The 24,153-nt window shown below is 37.9% G+C and overlaps 1 protein-coding gene across 1 annotated transcript in view; it reads left to right on the top strand.

Moving 5' to 3' along the window:
• The first annotated feature begins 923 nt into the window (after window positions 1–923).
• The window catches only part of Cfap54 (cilia and flagella associated protein 54), a 258,505-nt gene continuing 235,275 nt past the window's right edge, over window positions 924–24,153 (top strand). The window contains 7 exon segments of the mRNA XM_048340566.1: window positions 924–1,249; window positions 10,752–10,761; window positions 10,763–10,837; window positions 10,839–10,859; window positions 12,848–12,991; window positions 14,516–14,687; window positions 19,529–19,587. Of these exon segments, the coding sequence (XP_048196523.1) occupies window positions 924–1,249; window positions 10,752–10,761; window positions 10,763–10,837; window positions 10,839–10,859; window positions 12,848–12,991; window positions 14,516–14,687; window positions 19,529–19,587 (807 nt within the window).

Raw genomic sequence — 24,153 nt, 5'->3', positions numbered from 1 at the left:
TAAAGTCTCTTAAGATCCATGTTTAAAAATGTGAAAGTACTCTGAGAGTTAACACTTCAAGCCATGAGTTAACACTTCAAGCCATTAGTATGTATTAATGTCAACTTGTGAAGGTTGAGTAAAATGGACATTAATTTATAGTGGTATTTAGGGTAAGACTGAATTGCAAATAAATAAGAAAATAGTTATTAGAGGCACAGACTTCATTGCATATTGCACACACAGAACTGAACGTACAAATGGAAGCAAATGGATTAGTGGAAAGTACTTGATTTTTAAACTGCTTGTCCTAGAGTTTCCTAATTTCAATTTGGAAGCTTCATTTGGGAAGGCTTATTACTGTAATCAATAAAGCTTATTCTTTCTGATCCGGGGTTTGGAGTCACAAGACAGGGAAACCACCTGACAATGTGGTTTTACTGGCCTTGGTCAAATTATTTGTCCTAAGCTTTGGTTTCCTTAACAGTGAAACACTTTAGATACTAATAGTTCACCCAGGTTGTGAAGTGGTTACAATGATAAATAAGATAAAAGATCTTGATACTGTGTTTCAAGTGCTTAGAACAATGCCTCGCATTGTTAATTACCACTATTGTTCAAATATGGTTAAAATAATAGATGTACAGCAAAACCCGGATTTGTGATAGTCAAATTTCGGCTCCAGGACTGATGCTTTCTTTGTTCAAAACCTTCTCTGTATTCTGGTTTCTTTAGAAGTGCCACTTGGATAACAGGGAAACCTCCAGGGGCATCATCCCGTTTAGACCCGGTTTTGTTCTTCCTCTGCCCGGTAGGGGTCGCTGTGTTTTGCCGGTAAGCGCGCGGGATACTTGGTTGCTACGAGACCGTCGCCAGGCAACCGCGTGTACACACACGCTCCTGGCAGGCGGGTGTGCGGACGGACGGACGGTGGTGGCATCAACATGGCGGCGTCCGTCACCTTGATGAGCTCTCCGTCCGATGAATCCCCCTCGACTTCCTCGCCACCAGAACTTCCACCGACCCCACCTCCGACCTCTACAGCCCTTTTGAAGTCACCCCAGGAGTCCAAGGCCAGCTGGAGCCCGTTTCTTCGCAGGTCCTGTCCTGAGGACAAGTTGCCCACTGCCGCGTTTTACGGGCCGTTGGACGCTAAAAACCCGCTCCTGGCCTCTTTCGAGAAGGAGATTCGGGAGTTGTTAGGTTTTATGAAGAAAAAAAAGGCCCTGGCGACGACGGAGGAACAGAAGGACGAGTTCCGTCGGCGTTGGTAAGCATTGGCAGGGCGCCGGGGAGGGCGCCGGCTGCTGGAGGAGGGCCCGAGGCGGCGGCCCGACGCGGGTCTGGCGGGAGCAGGGTCGGCCTGGTGGACCCCGGGCTGGGCCCGGGCCTGACTTGACCTGAGGGTCCCGACCAGCGAAGTTCCACAAGTGGACATTCGTCCCTGCGACTGGCCGTAATTCCCGGTTACTTACTTATCACATCCCAGTTTCCCGCTCAGGTCAAAAATAAAAATCAACACAGAAAAAGTATCATTAACTCCGGTTTGTTCTGAGTGTGTCTCCTAATAGCTTCTCTAGGTGACTCGGTTTATGGTTTCTTCCACAACGTCGCATTTATCTGGTAAGCATACGGTGGTCTTGAATTGGAAGAATATTCGAGGAATGACTTTGAGATGGTTTAGTTCTTCAAGGAAGTTCGCCCCTCTACACTTGTATTTGCATCAATTAGTTGGACAAGGGAGTTTCATTTTGAAATGTCCACATCAAAAGTACAGTGTACTTTGATCAGACTCATCTCCAGCCCTCGGCTACTCACTTTGCAAACCCAAGAAGCTTTATTGTTTCATGTTTCACACAGGTACATAAAGTATTGTAACTATATTCATCCTCTACCTCTTCTGTTCTCCCTTCCTTGCTCCAAAACTAGTACCCCCACTCTGGGTAGGACTTGTTTCACATTTCAAAAACCTTCTTGATACCATGACGTGCGTTATCCTGTGAATGTGTACATTTTCTTATTATATTGTGATTGGGATCACAGATTTTTTCCCTTGATTTTATAACATCTGAACATTTCCTTTTTTTTGTAGAATCTGCCACCATGTTATTACTATGAACTGTAAGCTATCTGCTTTTGAGATTCTTTCCTGGTTTTTTTTTTTTTGCCAGTCCTGGGCCTTGGGCTCAGGGCCTGAGCACTGTCCCTGGCTTCTTTTTGCTCAAGGCTAGCACTCTGCCACTTGAGCCACAGCGCCACTTCTGGCCATTTTCTGTATATGTGGTGCTGAGGCAAGCACTCTTGCCACTAGGCCATATCCCCAGCCCATCTTTCCTGTTTATGTTACCATCTTTCTTGGTTAAGTACATTGCAAAATGAACAATCACAAATATAGAGAAGTTTCAAAGAATACCAAAATGGTAATTTTAATATTCATACAAACATAACAAATGTGATATATATATCCATGTATATCTAACATTTTTGTTCACATATTTAATATTAATTACTAGGTTTAACTTAATATATCATTCATTCAGGCATCTATTTACTGAGTTAGGTACCTTTCTAGAATCTGGGAAAACGTCAAGTTAACAAAAGATAGTAAAATATCTGTCTTTGACAGATGCCAGAGGCTTATACTTGTCCTAGCTATTTAGGAGGTTGAGATCCATAGATTATGTTTCAAAGCCAAACTGGGTAGGAAAGTCTGTGAGACTCTTATCTCCAATTATACCCCCCCCAACTAAAACGAACAAACAAAAACAACCAAGAAGTGGAGCTGTGGCTCAAGTGGTAAAGCACTAGTTTTGAGTAAAAAGAAACTCAGGCCCAGAGTTCAAGCCCAAGACCAGCACACAAACACACACAAAATCTATCGTTATGATGCATACATTAAAAAATAATTTTATTGTTAATTATTAAGGTGTTGTACAGAGGGCTTACCACTTCATAAGTCAAGTAATGAGTACATTTCGTTTTTTGGACAATGTCACCCTTTCCTTTACTGCCCCCCAGTTGCTCCCTTCCCCATGGGTTACATAGGTCGTTTTCCATATAGTGTATAATAAGTAGTATGATGCCATTGGTTTGCCCTTCCTCCTTCCCTCCCACCCCCTTGCCCTTCCTAAAAGAAAAAAACTAAAGACAAACACCACCACCAGCAGCAGCAGCACTACCACCATCATTAACAAAAATCCATGTTTCTATTTCCTGGAGTTCATTTCAATAAATAGTATTTTAAATGTCCAGAGAAGTTACATCTTGTGTTCCTCCCCTAAGGGTATCTTCCTTTAAACTATATGAATGTCTAAAGACCTGAATAAGTTTTCATGTCCAGTTATAGTTTAGATTTAGCTTCCACATAGGAGAGAAAATATGTGCCATTTGTCTCTCTGAGCTTGGCTTATCTCACTTAGCATGTTAGATTTGTTCTAGGTCTGACATGTTCATTTTCGCAAGTGTAATCAACCACTAAACAAATATAGAAGTATTGGAGCCTCTCTTGGCTATGGATTTGTCTTCTGCGGTTTCAGTTACATGTGATAAAACAATCTGAAAATATTAAAAGGAAAATTCCAGAAATTAACAGTTTTGAATGATGTTTTCTTTTGCTGTATGATGAAATCTTGCCGTATCTTCTCTATCCCACCTGGAAAGTGAATCATTCCATTATCTAGCATGTCCATGCTATAGACAAAACCTTCTGGCCTATTAGTAGCCATCTTGGTTATTAGATCAACTCTTATGCTGTCACAGTGCTTATGTTCCAGTGACCCTTATTAATAATGATGCCACAGTAAAAGAGTAATGGTGCTGGCGACTCAAATGTGCCAAAGAGAAGCCACAAGTACTCTCTTTAAATGAAAAGTCTAAGTTCTTAATGAGGAAAGAAAAACTTACATGCAAATGTTGCTAAGATCCACAATATAGTAAGATATTTTGAGGTAGATATCACATTCATATAACTTTTATATACCTTATTATTATGTTCTATATTGTTAATCTCTTACTGTGTTTAATATATGAGTTTATCACAGGTATGTGTGTATAGAAAAAAGGCACAGTATGTGTAGTGTTCAGTGCTGTCTGTGGTTTAGTGCATCCATTAAGGGGGTCTTAGAATTTATCGCCTAGTATAAGACAGCATGGCAACAAATACATTTTACAATGAGATAAATGCTAGATAGAAAAATAAGTCAAGGAATAAAGCTGAAGGACATCAGATTAGAAGTCCAGTTCAAAATAATGTGGTAGGCAGCCAGGTCACAAAAGAGGGAAGGGAACCTTGTAGAAAGATGAGACAAGGCAACAAACAGTACAAGAAATGTATCCAATGCCCAACGTATGATACTGTAACCTCTCTGTACGTCAGTTTGATAATAAAAATTTGAGAAAAAAAAAAAAAGATGAGATGTGTAAGCAGTTAATGAGTATAAGCCACACTGGGAAACTGCCAAGTATATTGAGGTGGGATTGTGATTGTGGGAAGAGCAGGCTTTTAATAGGAGGGAGGACAATGGACAGTTTTAATTTTATTTGTTTTTGTTTTGGTTTTTTGGCCAGTCCTGGGTTTGGACTCAGGGCCTGAGCACTGTCCCTGGCTTGTTTTTGCTCAAGGCTAGCACTCTGCCACTTGAGCCACAGCGCCACTTCTGGCCATTTTCTGTATATGTGGTGCTGGAATTGAACCTAGGACCTCCTGTATACGAGGCGAGCACTCTTGCCACTAGGCCATATCCCCAGCCCTTAATTTTAGATAGATTGAGATTCAAGTCAACATTCAGGCAGAACTATGATTTGGGGCATTTGAATCTGGAGGTCAGAGGAGATACATTTTTTGATCCATCAGTCTATTAATGATATTTGTTAGGATACCTGACAAAATAACTGAGAGAATGTATATACTTAGAAAAAAGTAAATGACTGTTCCCAGATTGACAAGTAGGAGAGAAAAGCAACTAGCAAAGACTAAAAAGTGGCCAAGTAGTAGTGGAAAACTAGTAAGCATGGGGGTACTAGAAGCAGAGAGAGAGAGAGAGAGAGTATTTCAAGGAGAAAGAATGGTCAAGTTTGGTAAATCCTGCTGATGAGCCAGGTTAGAGGGGAACCAAGAATGGACAGAGGAATAGAAGTAGAGAATAAGCCTTTTATACTAGAGATGGCGGTGCACACCTGTAATCCAGCATGCAGGAGCCTGATACAGGAGGATTTTGAATTTGAAGCCAATGTAGGCTACATAGGCCCAGTCTCAAAATAAAACGTAAAGCAAATAAATAAAGATCAAGAACAGCATATTACATATTCAACCTATATGCATGCATATTTAAACAATTTATATTTAATTCCATTTTCACTACCAGTAATTCTTCCAGTCCACCATTTCTCTCCAGCTACTCTGTCTGAAATCTCTCATTCACATAGTAATCAAGGTGGTCATTATAAACACATCATCAACTTTCATCAAAAGCCTTTCAATTACTTGCTGTTGTCTTTAGAATAAAATTAAGTTGCTTTGTCATCTTCATGTTGCTGCTCATCTCTTCTCAGAACTTTTCTGAGCCTTTATTTTTGCACTCTCCTTTGAAATATTCTTCCTTGAGCTTTTCAGCTGCCTGGCTCCTTCATTTTTCCAGGTTTTGGCTTATTTGTTAGAACCTTACAGAGAAATTTCCTATCTGATGCATTTTCACCCATCAACTTGTATTTTTAAATTTGTTTTCTGACATATTGTCTGTTTCTTTTATTAGAATGTAAGCTCCCTGGTGGTCTGGGATAATACGTCTCTTCTTTACTGCCCTGTCTCTAAAACCTAGACTGGGGATTGAGACATAGCAAACAATAGGTATTTGTTATTGGAAGAATTCAAGGGAATAGATTGTCTTTGTATTCTTAGTAATTGTGAATATTGTGTACAGAAAAGTAGATCTGGGCCAATTTTTAAGGACAGTATTTGTCCCATCTTTCAGATAATTACAAATGTGAAGAAATGACCTAGACCTTAACAATAAAATGTTTCATGCTATTTAGGAAATTAATTTTGTTTATTTATACAACTTATCTCAGTGCCTTCAATGTACTAGGCACTGCCCTAGTCATTGATTACACAGAGATGAACAAAATAGATTTGGGAATCTTTATACATTGAGCTTATAGTCTAGTGATATAGATAGACTTTTAGCGAATGAGTCACTAAATCAACACACAAGCAATTTCTTACTCTTATTGAAAATAGCTGCTGAGTACCTGTACCAAGCATTGTATTAGGTATGGAGGATGCAGCAGTGAACTAACTGAAGTCTGCCCTCTTGAAGCTTATATACTAGAGGAGACAACCACATCATACAGGTATATTTTAAGGTAATCTAGAAACTGGTGATTTCTAGCAAGAAAAAGAAGTTAAGAGCTTATGGAGTAGGAAACAGTTGTGGTTTTCAATAAGGTGGTCAGAGTAGATGACACTTGAGCAGAGAAAAGTGTAAGGATAATAGAATGGCAACTTGCTTTCAAATGAATGATAGGGGAGGTGACAGAAAGCTAAGATTAGAAGGATGCCCAGGAGATTACTAAGCAAATAGATAAGAGGCGGGTGGGGCAAGTGCAGAGGAAAATCCTTGGTAGGCAAGTCCCAGGTACTTGGAAGGAGCAGGTGTCGCCCATTAGTAGAAAGGTTAGGCAGGTGCAATGGCATGAAGGGAGAAGGATATGGGGCTGGGAGAGGCTTTTGAGCTACTTTAAAGAGTTTGCATTTATCCCAAGTGTAACAGGAAATCCTTGGGAAATTTTCGATAAGGGATTAACCTTAGACAGTTTTTTTTTGGGGGGGGTGTTAAAATATTATTTTGGTGATGTTCAAATGGAGTAGGATTGGCACATGGAATGTGCTGGGAACCCAGGAGGTAGGAGCTGCTTTTATACCATATTATAAAAATCAACTTGTTTCTTCTGACTATAGGTATTTCCATAAGCATTAAAATTTATAGTACCTAAAATAGATTTTTGGTCATATAAGCAGTGTCATTAAATAAGAGTATGATTCATATTTTTAAAGTATGCTTTAACAAAAGCTCATAAGATTTAGAGATACTTTAACATAATCACATGACATTTCGATATTCTGCTTATACAGTTAAAATTTTCTATTTTGGAACTTTCTAAATTTCCTTGAGCAGCTATAAGCAATGAGCAACAAAGCATATAACATTCTTTTAAAATTATTATACACATCCTATAGTGTGTATTATGAATTATTGCTTAATCATTATGTAAGCCATTCCTAATGAGCAGTCTTACTCTAAACTTAGAATTCACTGAAAAAAATGTTTTGTGTTATATAACCTCAATTGATTTAATGAAGCTGGTATTTTTCTTTTATGAGTAACAAACCTAGTCATCATTATCTCAGCTGTCAGGTTTGGAAGAATAATCTAGTTGATCTATATAATTTGAGAATTCCAGCAAGTCTGGTATTAAATCTATCCTTAATTTATTTATCTTTGGTCGGTTGTGGGGCTTGAACTCTGGGCTAGCGCTCTAGGACCTTGAGCCACTTCTGGTTTTCTGGTGGTTAATTGGAGATAAGAGTCTCACAGACTTTTGTGCCCAGACTGGCTTTGAACTATGATCCTCAGATCTCAGCCTCCTAAGTAGCTAGAATTACAAGGGTGAGCCACTGGCACCTGGCCTTACAGCTATTTTTATACGGAGCATTTTGTGAAGCAGCAAATTAAAGTAAGAATAAAATACAAAATGAACAAAGAAAATATCTTTTGCTTTTTAAGCTTCTAGGTTTTATATTTGTCACATTATTTATTTGGCATTGTCATTTATTACTGGTGCATGCATATATTTTTCTACCCTAAATATTGTTAATCAGTCCATAAGGGACTATATAGAGAGGACTGATTAATAATATTAAGGACTACTTTGTCCTTTTGATTTAGTAATTTAATTATACAAATGAACTATTTGACAGGTTTTTCTAGAGATTGTTTTATTAATATTGTAACATGTACATCATAAATAGTAGATCCATCTTTAATAATGAAATTTAAATCCCTTTCCATGTTAGTCAGCTTTGGCTATATTAATAAAATACCATAAACTAGATGGGCTTCAACAACTGAAATTTATCTTGTAGTTGTGGTTGGCATCTGGTGGGGGGGTTCTATTGTTCTATTCATGGCTTGATGAAGACTGCTTTGTCTTCACATAGTGTTTTTTTCTGAGCAAACAGGGACACAGCAAGCTTTCTGCCATCTCTTTCTGGAAGGACATAATCTCATCAGACCAGGGTCTTACCTTCATGATCTTATTTCGCTTCCTGAGAGATCCTTTCCCAAAACTACAGTCACACAGGGTGTTTAGGGTTTGAACAATACATTTAGGTTGGGAGAACACAAACATTTAGTATATAATATACTGTTATTAAGTAGGAATTTATAAGATAGGATTGAAAAAATATTAAGGGGAATTTAGAATTTTCGTAGCAGCATTTATAATTTTCAGGAGAGATGGAATAAATAAATGTTAACTAAATGAATAAAATAGGCAGTGATATGTTACCCTGGTAGCTGACTGGACACCCCTTTGATACTACTGTATACATTATTTTTGTTTTACTTGATGGAAGGGAGCATAACCTTGAATGGATCCACTGAATATCTGAGCCCATGAGCTCTTCATAGAAAATAATAAAATGATAAGAGAAATGTTTCTTCCTAGAAATGTATACGTTCTCTGGTTATGTAACTGTAAACCTCTATTTATCACCTTTACAATAACAATGAATACATTAAAAAGGAAATTTCTCCTAATTATTTACTCATTCATTCAGTCTTTCAACAAATATTTATTGAGTACCTACATTTACTATAGGCAGAATCACCCACACAATACTGAAGAAGAACTGAGTTGGAGGAGTGGATGAACATAGTAGCACAGGCCTGTAATCCACTCAGGAAGCTGAGACAGGAGCTTCTTGAATTTGAGGTCAGTCAGAGTTACATACTGAAACCCTGTCTCAAAAAGCAAAGCAAAGCAAAAGAAAACAAAATACAAAGTTGGAGGATTGATCATACCCAATCTCAAAACTAACAGTGTAATGGTAATAAAGACATGATAATTGGTTCAATTAAAGACAATCAATGGAACATAGAATTTGTATCTGTGCACTATGTATTCATAGCTGATCTTTAACAAAGGAACAGCATTGCAGTAGAGAAAAGGTCATCTCTGCAATAAATAGTGCTAGAAAAGTAGATAACTACATGTAAAGAGAGAAAGAATTGAAACACACCTTATACTCCAGAAAAATTTATTAAAAATCATATATCTAAGTATAATAATCAAATGATAAAATTTCTAGAATATAGTCTAGATGACTTCAGGTTTAGTGATGACTTACTATATACAGTACCAAATACTCCATCTGTAATAGGAATTTTTGATAAGTTAGACACCATTAAAATTAAATATTTCTGCTCTGTGAAAGGTACTGTAAAAAAGATGAAAAGCTATCCCATAAACTGAGAATATACTTGCCAAAGACATATCAGGTAAAGCCTAGAACACTGACAGTACCAAATGCTGACAAAAATGTGGAGCTCTCATTCATTGCCAGTGGTGATACAAAGCAGATCCTTACTGTGGAAGACAGTTGTTTTTTTTTTTTTTTAATAAAACTGCATAGTCTTATCACATGATCCAATAATTGTGTTTCTTGGTGTTCACTTAAAGGGTTAAAAAACGTGTCCATACACAACCCTGCACATGGATATTTATAATAGCTTTATTCACAGTTACCAAAACTTGTAAACAACCAGCATGTCCTTCAGGAAACAAGTACGAAAAGCAATTGCGGTACTTCAGACAATGTGATACTAGTGTTAGAAAGAAAGGAGCTGTCAGGTTTCAAAAGACATGCAGGAAATGTAAATGTGTGTTATTAAGTGAAAGAAACCCATCTAAAAAGCTATATTCTGCATGACATTCTGGAAAAGGCAAAAACTGGAGATAGTGAAAAGATCAGTGGTTAACAGACTAAAGAGAAAGGGAATATAATAGTCAGCTGATTTTTTAGAGCAGTAAAACTACTCTCTTATAATGGTATGTGTCATTACACATTGGTCCAAACCCATCAAATGTGCACCATCAAGAGAAAACCCTAATGTAAATCTATGGACCTTGGATGATATTGATGTGTCAGTGTTGGCTCATCAGTTATAATAGGATGTACTTCTGTTAGTGTGAGTATTGTTAAAAAATGGGAGCTGTAAGAAATTGAATTACCTCTCAATTCTGTTGTATACTTAAAACTTCTGTAAAAATAGTGCATTAAAAAGTCTATAAAAGGTTGAAGTGTTTAGCACCTAGGAAGCAAAACTTTTAACTATTATTACATTTATGGTTAATTAGGCATTAATAAGGCACACTGAAAAGATAGCACAAATTTTAAGGCTTGGGTTTCCCACTGACTTATAAGTTGTCATTTTATTTTGTGTTCCATTCCCTCCCTCCCTCCTCCCTCCCTCCCTCCCTCCCTCCTTCCCTCCCTCCCTCCCTCCCTCCCTCCCTCCCTCCCTCCCTCCCTCCCTCCCTCCTCCTTTCCTTTTTCCTTTTCTCCTTTCCTTTTCTTTCCTTTCCTTTCCTTTTCCTTTCCTTTCCTTTCCTTTCTTTCCTTTCCTTTTCCTTTCCTTTCCTTTCCTTTCCTTTCCTTTCCTTTCCTTTCCTTTCCTTTCCTTTTTTTCTTCCCCCCCTTTTTTATTTTACAGTGCCACCACTTTTGTTTAATATCTGGACCAAATACGCCCCCAGGCTGCCAGCTGACTATTACAATGAAAAGCTTCTGAAGGTTGGAGGATAGCCTTTGTCAGATCAAAGTAGTGCCTCTGGAGCAAAGAAAGCCAAAGGGAAACTCAGCTTGGGTAATTATTATTTGGTCTTTTTATATTATTGCTCTTTCTACTTTACATATTTCCAACCTTTTTTCTTAAAAAAAAAAAATGAGGTGGGGTTGAGGTGGGGGTGTATGTGCTGGTGTCTTCTGCCTGTAATCCTAGCTCCTCAAGAAGCTGAGATTTGAGATTCAAAGCCCAGCCTGGGACAAGAAAGTCCATGAGAGTCTTATCTCTAACTACCAAAAAAGCTGGAAATACAGCTATGGCTCAAAGTGGCAGAGCACTAACTTTGAGCAAAAAAGTTCAGGAACAGTCCCAGGCCCTGAGTTCAAGCCTCAGGATGGCAAACACACACACACACACACACACACACACACACACACACACACACGCTACATGAATCATTAAAAGTTTAATGAGGTACAGTAACCTTGCTTGCTTCTTAATTTTGTAGTTGAAATTCTCCAGGGGGTGGGGAGAAGTTCCTGCAGGAACTAGAGGCTGGCAGTGGATGGGAAGGCACTCAGATTGCTGAGGGTGTGGTAGGTGCACAGCAGGAAGTGCTGAGTCACCATGTTCCTACCTTATACAAAGGGGCCCCCAGACACCACTTCCTGTTGTTTTTGACATGGTTGGCCTTGCACAGCCTACAGCCCTCATGGCTCCTGGCCTCCCTGTTATGTTGCCCATTTTCCAAGTGTCCTGTTTTAAATGACTTTCAGCTTCTTCTGAATGGTTTACTGTGTGTGATTTACAGCAGTCATTCCATATATGCCCTGCTTCTTGCTTGGTATATTAGATGCCAGACTGAGCCTGTGACCTATTTTTAAGTCCATAGTAAAGCCTAAGTTTTGGAATGTAGTGGGTGGGTGAACTTGGTTTGATAAGACAGTTTTCAGTTAACAGTAATGTGAGTTTTCCCTTTAAACTCTGGCGTAAGTCCAAACTATTCTAAGTTATATGAAATGTTGCACAAGAGCTATTTTATCCAAAAGAATTTTTGGCCAGACAGAGGCAGCAGTATTCAGTGTTTTCTAAATCTTCAGCGTCTCAGCTTCTTTTCCTCCTTCATTTCTGCTTTCTACTGCAGTATAGTGTAGAGTTGGGATTGTTTGAGGAGGGTAGCAGAGAGGATATTGGTGGAAAGGGGAGGAGAACACATGCTTGAAGATGATAAAGCAAGTTAATGAAGGATTTGAAGTGTTTTTGATAGAAACAAAGAAACAAAGAAAAGTTTCATCTACTTTTCACTGATGGAACACTGATGGCATTTATAATCCTGGAAATAAACTTGCATTGTAATTTGCTTTGATTTTGATTTTTAGCCATAGTAAAGATAATTTTGTGGAATATTCTCTTTAACCCATTTGAATCTGTGGTGTGAATCCACTTAGGGTAAGAAAGATTCAGAATTAGTGCTCAAATAACAAAAAGTCAATAGAAAAAGGAGCAGAACAGTGTTGGAGTGAGGCCCTTGGGCAGCAGTTCCCACCTAGGTCTGAGCTCTTCCTGGAGACACAGCTGCCAGGGAGGAAGCAGAGGAAATTGCAAAGGAACTCAGCTTTAAAGCACTGCTCAGATTCCCTACTTGAAACTCTCTAGGTCAGCTGTGCCTATGGGTGACAAGAGATGAAGCATCTGATTGTAGCAAGTCTATACATTTCCCTCTGACTGAGTATTGGTTGAAGTTGGATTTGGGGGCTCAGATTTTGAGTAAATGTAGGTTTTGCTGTGCTAAAGTGAATATTCTTATCTTTGTGGTCAGGTCATGAAGGTCCTGAGCTTGTGGTGGGGACATTTAAATCGAACGATGTCCTTATGTCACACAGTCACATATCTGTCACATAATTTTGTATTAAGTGGTGGTAATAATAGTAGTAGTACTCAACATTGGTGCTATTAAGAATAATACGAATATTAATCATCAAATGCTACTTTGAAGCTTTAATCAATTCCTCCTTTTATTTTAGGAATACAAACTGGCCCTTCTGCAGTGCTATGGAAGGTATCTTCAGCAGTTTAGTACCAGTTTTGATGAGAATGGAGCAGATGTGAATCAGTTCAAAAGTATCTTTTTTCCAAAGGGCTTTGGAGATGAAACAGCTGGACTTACAGTAAGATGACAGAAGCAGAAAAGATAGCTATGGTTTATGATTATCTCTGCATTGTGCCCTTTAGTTGTCATCCTCTGACTATCTTCATTGCTTAACATGGCATCTGGCCACTTGCTCTTAGTCCTTTGACATATGATTTCAAGCATGGTTAAGAAAATGAACTTACTAAGCTTTGTAACAATGCTTTGGAGATTGTGTCAACATAATCACTTCCTCTCTCAGCAGACACTATTGTTATTGAATGATATTTGTAGACACTTTCAGTTTATAAAATACTTGGGAAAATACAGTTGATGACCTTAGAAGTTAGGTACTATTAGTGCCTTATTTTACAAAAGAGAAAATAAAGCTAATCAGAAAGTATAAAATTTAGCTTTTGATTACAGATGTTTGACACAAAAATTTTTATAATTGATTTCTAGCCTCTGTGCATTGCTATCATTAATTCACCAGTTGAACACGTCCATGTGCTAGCTATGGAAAAAAATGCATTTATCTGAAATATCTTGCAGTCTTAGTATAGTCCTGACTTTTTTATAGAAGAGGAAACTGAAATTCACTAGGGATCAAGAAGCCATCCCAGCACCCTCAAAGCCATAGATAGGGCTGGAATTTGAACTCTGATCAGTTTGATTTCAAATCTGTGTTATTCCAAACTTAATTATTCAAAGTCTTGGAAACAATGTATGGTTGGTTCATAAGCAGACAACCTCAAGGCAACTTTGGGGGGACTATTGAACAATTTGGTGTAGCTGCACCATAGGTGCATGAATGAGAATACTAGGCACTGCTAGGCTAGTGCTTCTATTCCATTGAATGCAAAAGTCTCTTCTACTTTCTACATATGTAGCTCTCACCACCACTCTCCACAATTCATTTTCCACATATCAAAATTAATTGCAAAAGGATAAATGAAAAATGTTTTATCCTACTGTCCTTTGACTTTACTCTTTGTCTACAGTCCAGATTCCTTGTAATGACATAGAACACTTAGCGTTCTGACCGTGGGTCACTCCTATAGTCTTATCTCTCACTGAAAACTTTTTTTTTTAATTCAAATTTACAAAAGGTACTTAGTTCAGTGACTACAGAAGTCACATCAGACATCCTTAACACTACTGTGCCAAGGGCAGAACCATCTATTGCTCATTTCTGAATGCCTCTTGCCTGGCAGAGTGAAATAGAGGGTCTCAGTTAACATTAATGGATGAATTATGTAAATGGAAAATAATTACATCTGATTTAATAGACAAGTTAAACTGCCATCAAGTGAATTTAAAAAATGATTCAATTCCATATTCTTGGTAATGCACTTTTTTTTTTTGCTCAGAGTGGCTTCTGATTAAGGAATGTCAATCTTTAATTTACGATATTTTGAAGAAACCTATCTATGTTTTTTTCTGGATTAATCTGTTAAACTTGTAAGAGTAATTATTTCCATTTTAGCACTTTACATTTTGAGAGATACTTTCCTGAGTTGTGTATGTATGTATATTCCAATTTATATTTTCCAATGTGTTTCAGTTTCATGCTTTGAGTGGCAAAAGTATTTGCAGCTACAAGCTAGTGTGTGACTCTGATATAAACCTGCAGAACAAGGAGTCTGTGAAGAAGTGTCTGAATCTCTTGTACTCAATAAGGCTCATCATGCAGGTGGCTCTTCCACAGGAGCACCTTTGCTGGATTATTTTCAATAGTAGGTACCAATGTGTTCTGTTTTCTACTGTACCTTTCGAAAATTAAATGCTAAGGTTGAGGGTAACTTGATGACCTTGTGTTTTAAAACATATACATTTCATAATAGGATGGTTGGGGTTATTATTATCTTTTAAATTTATGTTACATTTTAGTTTGTCCTTACAAGTAGGGATTTATTTATGTCAGAGGCAATGGATAGTCAGTATCAGGTATATAAAAATCAGGCAGAGAGAAGTGGTGACACATACCTGAAATGCCAACATTTGGGAGGTTGAGGCTAACCTGGGATCACTCTGTCACAAGACCAAAGAAACAGAAGGGCCATAGTTGATTAAAAAAAAAAGAAGAAGAAGAGGATGGGGATATGGCAAGAGTGATTGCCTCGTATACATAAAGCCCTAGGTTTGATTCCTCAGCACCACATATATAGAAAAGGCCAGAAGTGGCGCTATGTAGCTCAAGTGGCAGAGTGCTAGCCTTGAGCAAAAAAGAAGCCAGGGACAGTGCTCAGGCCCTGAGTTCAAGCCCCAGGACTGGCAGAAAAAAAAAAGCATAAGATGTAATGGGAAAGGACTGACTATTGTAATGTGTTGGTTCTAGGTATTATCCCTGTGTAAGTCCTCTTCTCAAAGACCTTGGATAGTACCTTTGGTCTTCTACATAGCAACCTCTCCCCTTTCTACTTTTTTGAGAGGGAAGCTCTGATTACTACATGCATGCACATGAGTGCACACGTACATATACTCACACATTTTAAATGTGTGTAAAGAAATGAATCTTAGCTATAAAATGTAACACTTATTCTTATTTTGGAAATACACTCTTTTTTTGTGGTACAAAGAATGGTTAATATATTTTAAATGAAAAATAATAGTGACAGTGTGTTTGATGTGATTAAGAGCAGGACAAAATAACCCCAAAGAAAAATACACTAAAATTTCCCTTATATCATGGCAACTGAAAGCTTATTTCCTCACCTTTTCTTTTCTCACTCACTCCAAAATCATGCTTTAACATCTGAGTTGAAGTTGATCTTCACATTGGCTTCCATAAATGAAGATACTTTTGAGGATATTTTTTGGACTAGTGAGTAATTTTTGTGCCTTATCAACCTCAAGGCAATTCCACTCATGGAATTCCTCAATTCCCATAGTGGTCACTGCCATCTTTCCATCTGAGTTGCTCACCCGTGGCTGAGCCTTACTTTATAGGTAGAAATGATGCATTACAATTATTTATGTCAGTCCTTTCATAATCAGATGCACACCAGGTCTAATGGTGTTATCTCCAATCTATAATGATGAGACATGGGGCTGGGAAGTTCAAAACTAGTTTAGCCACACAGCAAAGTTGAGGCCAACCTGGACTATTTAGCTCAAGAAACAAACAGCAAACAAAAAGAGAAGAAGAAAAACACATATTCACCAATCCCCAATATTCTTTGAAAAGAAGAAAAAGTTTAAGTAAGTTCAATATTGTCATTATTTTTCTTCTGTGTTTTTATGCATGTGGTACTATGCTCTAGACTTTATCTTATTCCCTAAATAATTCTCAGTCAATTCTATTTTGAGGCTTCTGAATTTGAATCTAATATAACTCTGCTTTCTAATTTGTATTATAGATGCCCCTATACCCCAAGGAGATGGGCACCTGGTCTGTTGCACCTCTCTAACCACACAAATAATTCTACAAGGACTACCTTCATACATGTCCTTTTATAGTCTGGTGTGAGAGTTTTCTGGGATCTATGCCCAGGAATGGGACTGCTGGATTGTGGGAGACACATATATTATACTTTTATTTCACCAGCTACTGTCCTTGGGGTAAAACTTAATGAGTAGTTACTGGAAGCCAGGCTTTGTCTTAGGTGCCAAAGGCACAGGAGAGGGCAACAGGTGAAAACTCTGTTCTCATGCTCTTCTACTTCAGTGAGATGATCAGTCAAGTGACAGTTGAGTCCTGAAGAGGAAAGTAAAGGTAAGCAGGGGACAGGGAACACAGAGGTCAGAATGAGGTAGGCTAGAATTTCACATAAAATGTGAAAGTTTAGCAAAAACCTAAAGGAATTTGAGGGGTGAACCACTTGGATGTGAAAGTAAAGGCATTTCCAACTAGGGGATAGCAAGTGCATAGACCATGTAGTTTTGACAATTAGAAGTTTAAGTAGTCAGCAATTTATGTATTTGCTAATTTACTAAAATATATTTGACCATTTTATGAATATATGACCTTTTAAAATTTACCTGTTTACCTTTTTGTTTGTTTCTGTTTTTTTTAAGACTGAGTCTTGAACTCAACATCTTCTTGCCTCAGCTTCCTGATGCTGGGATAATAGGCATGTGCAAAATATACTCAGCTTTTATTTACTTTTTTTTGGTATGGTACTAGGGATTGAACTCAAGGCCTTGAGCTTGCTGGGTAGGTACTATATCACTTGACCCGTGCTTTTAGTCCCTTTTCATAAGGTAGGGTCTCCCTTTATGCCTGAGTTTGGGCTTTGATTCTTCTGCTTGTACTTTTCCATGTTGTTGGGGATGAAAGGCAGGCCTCACTGTGGCTAGCCATTGTGCTTCCATTGAAGTTGGAATAGCGTTGGTGGAGATGTTTCATGGACTTTTATGCCTTAGCTGACATCTTCCATTCCTTATCTCTGCCTCTCAGGTAGCTATGGTTACAGGTGTTAGCTACCATGCCCAGCAAGCTACCTCACCTACCTCTGTATCGACTTGGTGCTTTTACACTTGTATATTCTTGATCTTGTAAGCTACTTATCCAGTATTTATTCTTTCTGAAATATAAGCAGGTATATGAACATTGGATCAACTCAGTTTTCAACTAATCTGAATCTTAATTTAGACTCTCAGGTTTATTTTGATGGTGGCCATCTTTGATGAAAAGGAGTCACATGATCAGATAATAAACTCCATATTTGACTCAAAACATGTGAAGATCACACAGATTGAGTCTGTGTTCATCTGACGCCATTTAATTTTGTTTTTCTGGCTTTTACAGTGGGAATTTGCAAGATATACTGAAATCCTGCATTTCAAAGAAGGTTTTAGTAGTAGCTAGAATGCGTTAGGGCTGGCAGGGTGAGAGTCATAATTTTTGTAATACAGAGAGCCCTTGTCATTTTTTGAGGCAAATCTCCTGGGGATGTAAATACCCTAGTTCCCTGTAACTGACATGTTTATTCAGGTTCCTGGCATGTCTCTCCTGTACGTATCTTTACCCTGTGACTTTTTTCCCTATAATTTTATTTATTTTTTATTTTATTTTATTTTATTTTATTTATTTATTTTTTTTGGCCAGTCCTGGTCCTTGGACTCAGGGCCTGAGCACTGTCCCAGGCTTCTTTTTGCTCAAGGCTAGCACTCTGCCACTTGAGCCACAGCACCACTTCTGGCCGTTTTCTGTATATGTGGTGCTGGGGAATCAAACCCAGGGCCTCATGTATACGAGGCAAGCTCTCTTGCCACTAGGCCATATCCCCAGCCCCTATAATTTTATTTTTAAAGACTTAAAACTAGAGGTCAGAAAATCCAAGCTAAGATGAATTTACAAAGCCAGTGTGTGAGAAGGGTAGTGAGCAGTAGCATGTCACAGTCCCACTGGAAGGTAGAGGTCCTTGGTGTCAAGGACTACAGCATTCTCTGTGAAGTTTGCAATATATGAGATTTTACTCAATAGTTTGGTTACTGGTTTATGTAATTAATGTTTATTATGCTTCAGGTGTGCTTTAATCAGGGCATATGTTTTAGAGCAGATACTGTTTACTTAGAAGCTTTGAAAGTTCAAACATGAACAGAAGATTCATAATTGTTGAATTTTCATGGTTATGAATTTTAGATCAGATATTTTGTAGAAAATATTTAGACTACTCGTCACTGTAATTACATACCTTTAAAAAGGATATTACCATGTCTCTAGCATGATAGTGTCCTAGGTTTACAGAGAAAGGTAGATCCATAGTCTCCACTCCTCCCTTTTTCCCTGTCACCAGCATTCTCTCTTCACTCAGTGACTTCATACAAAGTCATATTTTCGTGAAATGCTGTTTTGTCATGTCATTAGGTTGTCAATAGGACCTTTATTTATTTATTTATTTATTTATTTATTTATTTTGGTGCTGTTGCTGGGGCTTGAACACAGGGCCTGGGTGCTGTCCCTGAGCTTTTGTAACTACCACTTGAGCCACAGCTCTGCTTCTGGATTTTTGGTTGTTAATTGGAGATAAGAGTTTCATGGATTTTCCTGCCTGGGCTGGCTTTGAATCATCTGATCTCAGCCTCCTGAGTAGCTAGGATTACTGGTATGAACCACTGGTACCCCGCAGGACCTATATTAATAATGGGATAAATGTTATATATGACAGTAAAGAAGTATAGTGCAGTCTGTTTTATATTGATTTTCAAATGATTATGGGTTTTCTTGTTGTGTATTGTGGCATGCTAATTAAATATATAATCAGATCTTATTTGGAGATAAATATTTTATTTGTTACCCATCAGGAAGCCACAAGAGATAATAGCATTTTATATGAATTAATAAACATACAAGGCACATAAATTATACCACTAAAATACTCTTGTGTTCAATGTATTTCAAAACTTAAATTGCCTTTTAAATGAGATTAAAAGAATCCTATGTTAATGTATTTAAAGTATGGCTATATTTGTTATTTTTAGTGATTTTATCCTTAAGTGACAATAACAATTTTAATGATTATAACTTTTATCCTTATTAGAATTTCTCATGAGATTAGTTGTTTTGGAAACTACAGACTTCAACCACAGAAATAAATACAGCAAACATGTCAACAATCTTTGTCTCCACTAGGTACCATTTATATTTACACCATTTGCCGAAAACTGATGGTCATAGGCCAGGCTTCTCAGGTATGAAATGTACTAATAAGAGATCTCCTTCATATTTCCTGCTTGTTACCTTTAGGGTTTAGTTATACAGTGAATGTTAGAAGACTGTTTCCTGAATTATTTTTTATGTAGTTTTATTGGTCTTGGTTTTACTTTAATAGGAATCATATATAAAAATGTGAACAATAAAATATTAAAGGGAAGAAAGAGAATTTCTAAAATTGATAGAATTCTCCAGTGTCCTCTGTTGTCAGAGTCACTTGATATGTAACATTTGTCTGGTTCTCTGTCTCTAGGTAATGAATAAATGAAATCATTCTGGTTTGTGCTCCTGGAGTGGTGGTTGTTATTATTATTACCTTTTGACATTACTGAGGGTTAAACTCAGAGACCTTGCCAGATAAGCACTCTACCATTTCAGCCATATCCCAGTCCTTTATTATCAGTTTGCTTCCTCAGACAAACTCTTGTCATTTTGCCTAGGCAGCCCTTAGACCACAATCTTCCTATATATGCTTCTTTAGTGGCTGAGATGATAGGTGTGTACCACTACACTGAAATCTCTTTTGCTCTTAAACATGTCTTAGTTTAGGGGCTGGGAATATGGCCTAGTGGTAGAGTGCTTGCCTTGCATACATGAAGCCCTGGGTTCGATTCCTCAGCACCATATATACAGAAAAAGCCAGAAGAGGAGGTATGGCTCAAGTGGTAGAATGCTAGCCTTGAGCAAGAAGAAGCCAGGGACAGTGCTCAGGCCCTGAGTTCAAACCCCAGGACTGGCAAAAAAAAGTCCTAGTTTAGATGATAAATTGTGGTTGCCCTGTTTATGTTATGAAGTTCTTGGATGTATAGCTCACATGCAATTTGAGCAAACAAATACCCAAACTCTAGTTCATTTACAAGCTGTATGCAAAGACACTAATGAGATTCCCACTTTCTAGTATTCACTGCTTAGTTTTAGACTGAGGAAGTCACTGACATGATTGTTGATATTCCTATAATGTTGATGTAGCATTTTTACCAGTAGGGGTGTATTTATTTTCTCTATTCATTTTTTAGTCATTGAAATGTAGGACAAGAAGAGCAAATATATTCCCATTGAGACCCTGCTGGAGTTGTTGGCATTTGAAATATTGCTCCTTGGCTGGGAATATGGCCTAGTGGTAGAGTGCTTGCCTCACATATGTGAAGCCCTGGGTTCGATTCCCCAGCACCTCATATATAGAAAATAAAAGCCAGAAGTGGTGCTGTGGCTCAAGTGGTAGAGTGCTGGCCTTGAGCAAAAAGAAGCCAGGGACAGTGCTCAGGCCCTGAGTTCAAGCCCCAGGACTGGCAAAAAAAAAAAAAAAAGAAATATTGCTCCTTTATTCTCTTTTATTTCATGTGTAAGCTTACTCTGAATGTTAGAACACTCAGGAGAGATTTTTAAATTTTTCTTCTTCTTTTTTTTTTTTTTTTGTCTGAGACCAGGACTCAAACTCAGTATTTGATGCTTTTGGTCATTGGATGTTGCTGTATCACTTGTGTCATGCCTCTAGCCCCTTTATATTCTTATTTCCTCAAGACATAGACAAATATCTTAATAGCTAATAACACCTAAAAAAAATGGAAGCACAGGTATTTGAATGCTTCATAGATAACAATAATGGTGGCTTCTCTTCATGTTTTACCCCTCAAATTAAAACAAAACAAAACTATTATTAACCTGACTAATAAACTCTGGGCCAGCACTTTGAGTGTGAATTAAATGAAAGGAAGACTGTTCCATGTATAACATAAATTTGGCTTACAATAGGTTCCAAGGTTTCTACATTTAGTTCCAGTTGACTTCCTAAGAAGAATGTACATCCTCTTGTTGTACTTGCTGTAACAACAAATATAGCACAATATAAGCATCAAGGTTTGGTCTGCTACAGTGTTTGCTTGCCAGAGATTTGAAGAGCAGAGTTGTCTGTGCCAACATTTGGCTGTTAGCATTGGTACTTGTTAACATTGAGAGAACTTTAATTTAATGTGATAGTCATCTTAAAATAATTTCTCATTTATAGCCTTTGTGTGATACTGCCCTTCTCTCTATGTAACTTGAGTTTGTTTCTGATAAAATAAGTGGCAAGAAAAGGATGGTTGTATGGGCCAAGTCTTGTAGGAGGGGAGAAGAAGAAATGAGACATCCAAGAATTTTGGAGTGGTGAGTGGTTACAGCTGGTACTTGGAGATCAGGATGAAATTCTTCCAGTTTGTTCAGTATAGTAAGTTTCAAAGAACTTACTAGTTTTTTTCCCCAGAAATTTCCACATCCCCAGATGACAAATTGATTCCTGAACTGAGGCTGTAAATGGCCTTGTTGGGTACATATAATGGAGACAAGCCCTTGGAGGTTGAACCACAGTTGAGATCATAGGCACCATGATTTGTAGTGACTTTGGACCTCAAGTTTACAGCCTTAGATAAGGAGAGATAGACCTGGGATCTGACAGTAATTCCTAATGTCACACCAGACCATCATCATTGCCATCATCATTATTTGTTGATTTATCAGATGTGCTGTGAAGCACTATCATGAATGAACTCATATGATCCCTTTGAGAAAGACACAGTTACTACCTCCATCTTATAGAAGCAGATGTTGAGACTGAGAAACTTAGTTTGCTCACAGTTACAGGTCTAGTTAGAGGTATACTGTGGCCAGAATCAATGTCACACTCTCCACCTCTCAAAGCCATTAGAGTAATGTAAATCTATTGGCCAAAATTGGAACTTTCACCATTTATCCTATTTTGGTTCATCTATTCAAATAGAGAGGACCTGTATGAAATGTGACATGTAATATGACGCTGTATTCCTAAAGAGAACCTGAAGACCTGACCAAGGGCTTTTTGTTACATGGGACTCACTTTAGTGCCAGGGCAGGTCAGCAGCTTAAGTTTAAGGAAATAGGGAGGTCAGATTTCAGAAAGCTCTTTTCCTAAACACATGACAACTTTGCTTTGGCTCGTGTAGCAATCTGGGTTTTTTTTTGGGGGGGGGGTTCCTCTGCGGCATTTTGAACTGCAGAACATAGTATTTGGCAACCATGAAAGAATACAATAGAAAGTATTCATTCTAAAAAGATTTCATTGTGTCCAATGATGAAAAAAGGCTTTAGTATCATTTTCCTCAACTGACAGGCTGGTTGGTATAAGTGGAGCTACAGTGCCATCCTGTGGCTTTGCTCATTTATTATGTGCTGTTGTGTGGGACCCATATTTTATTTAGATTTGGATGGAACCAATTTGCTTTTTCAGCCTTTCCTCCCCTCACCTTGTGCCCCTAGGTTTGAGCTCAAGGTCTTGTGCCCTTTAGGCAAGTGTTACCACTATCCCAGCCCTTCATGTTTTTTTAGCTTGTTGTTTTAGATAAGGTCTTCAGTTTTTGTCTCAGTCAGACTCAGATGGCAACCTACCTACTTATATCTCTTGAGTAGTTGGGATTACGGGCTTGAACCTGGCACCCAAGTTTTTTTTTTCTGTTGTTGTTCCCCTGTGAAAAGAATAAACCTGCTGCATCTCAACAATGCTTCCTTAATAGAAATAATTACTTATAGCTTTTAGAGATAAGAAAAATGCCACAACTTGAATCATTTCTGAAAGTGAATTTTCATCCTTAAGCCTGAAAGATAGTTGTTTTAGGACCATAACCGGTTTCGGCTAGCTGCTTCTTTTTGTCATGGCTCTGTGTAATAGAAAGAATACTGGGCTTAGGAGATGAATTCTAGCCCAATCTCTATCATTTAGAAGCATATTTATATTTAGCCTTTTGGAGTCAGATTAGGTTAAATATAAGATTCTAACTGGCATGAAAAAATCTGCAGTTTTCTTTAATTCTAACTCTAAGGCAAGCTCAAATTCAATGTGAACCATTGGTATCTGAAGCTATTTTTATTTTGAAATGTGTGGTTTCTAATATGAGAAATCCTGAGGGATTTGGGGAAGACATATGAATTTAAAGGAGAAATTTATCCATGGCTTAATTCCACAATCCACCAAACAGCAATGGTCCAAATGTATAAATTAAAAAATGAGGGCATTGCCAGGGAGCAGTATATATGAGGAAAACTCACTCTCCTTTTTTTGTTAGCATACATTACTTGTACAAGGTGATGGTTTCATTGTGACATTTACACACATGTATGAATCTATTCCAATTGATCTCACTCCATCACTCTTCCTTACCCTCCATCTCTTCTTAAAACAATCTCATAGGTTTCATTGTTTTATTTTCATACATGAAAAAAACTACTTTGGCCATATTTAGATTCATCCTCTTTTTTATCTTCTCCCATTATTACCCCCAGCCCCTGTCAAAACCCAAAGTAGTACAGCGTTTAGTATCAGGGACTGAGAGCTTTCACTGTCATTTAGACACATATACAGAGGGAGCATTGACAACCTAAGAATGAGGCTCAGAAGACCAGACACACTGTAGATAGAGGGGAAGTGCAGTTCTGTGAGGTTTAAAAGCACAATATAGTTTTGAAATCACACATGTGAGTATGCTAATGCAATGGGTATGACATGTGACACATAGTGAGCATCTCCAATCTGGAAA

The sequence above is a fragment of the Perognathus longimembris genome, chromosome 1, assembly GCF_023159225.1.
Source record: "Perognathus longimembris pacificus isolate PPM17 chromosome 1, ASM2315922v1, whole genome shotgun sequence".
In the NCBI taxonomy this organism is placed as follows: Eukaryota; Metazoa; Chordata; class Mammalia; order Rodentia; family Heteromyidae; genus Perognathus; species Perognathus longimembris.
This window is presented reverse-complemented; position numbering and strand designations above follow the sequence as displayed.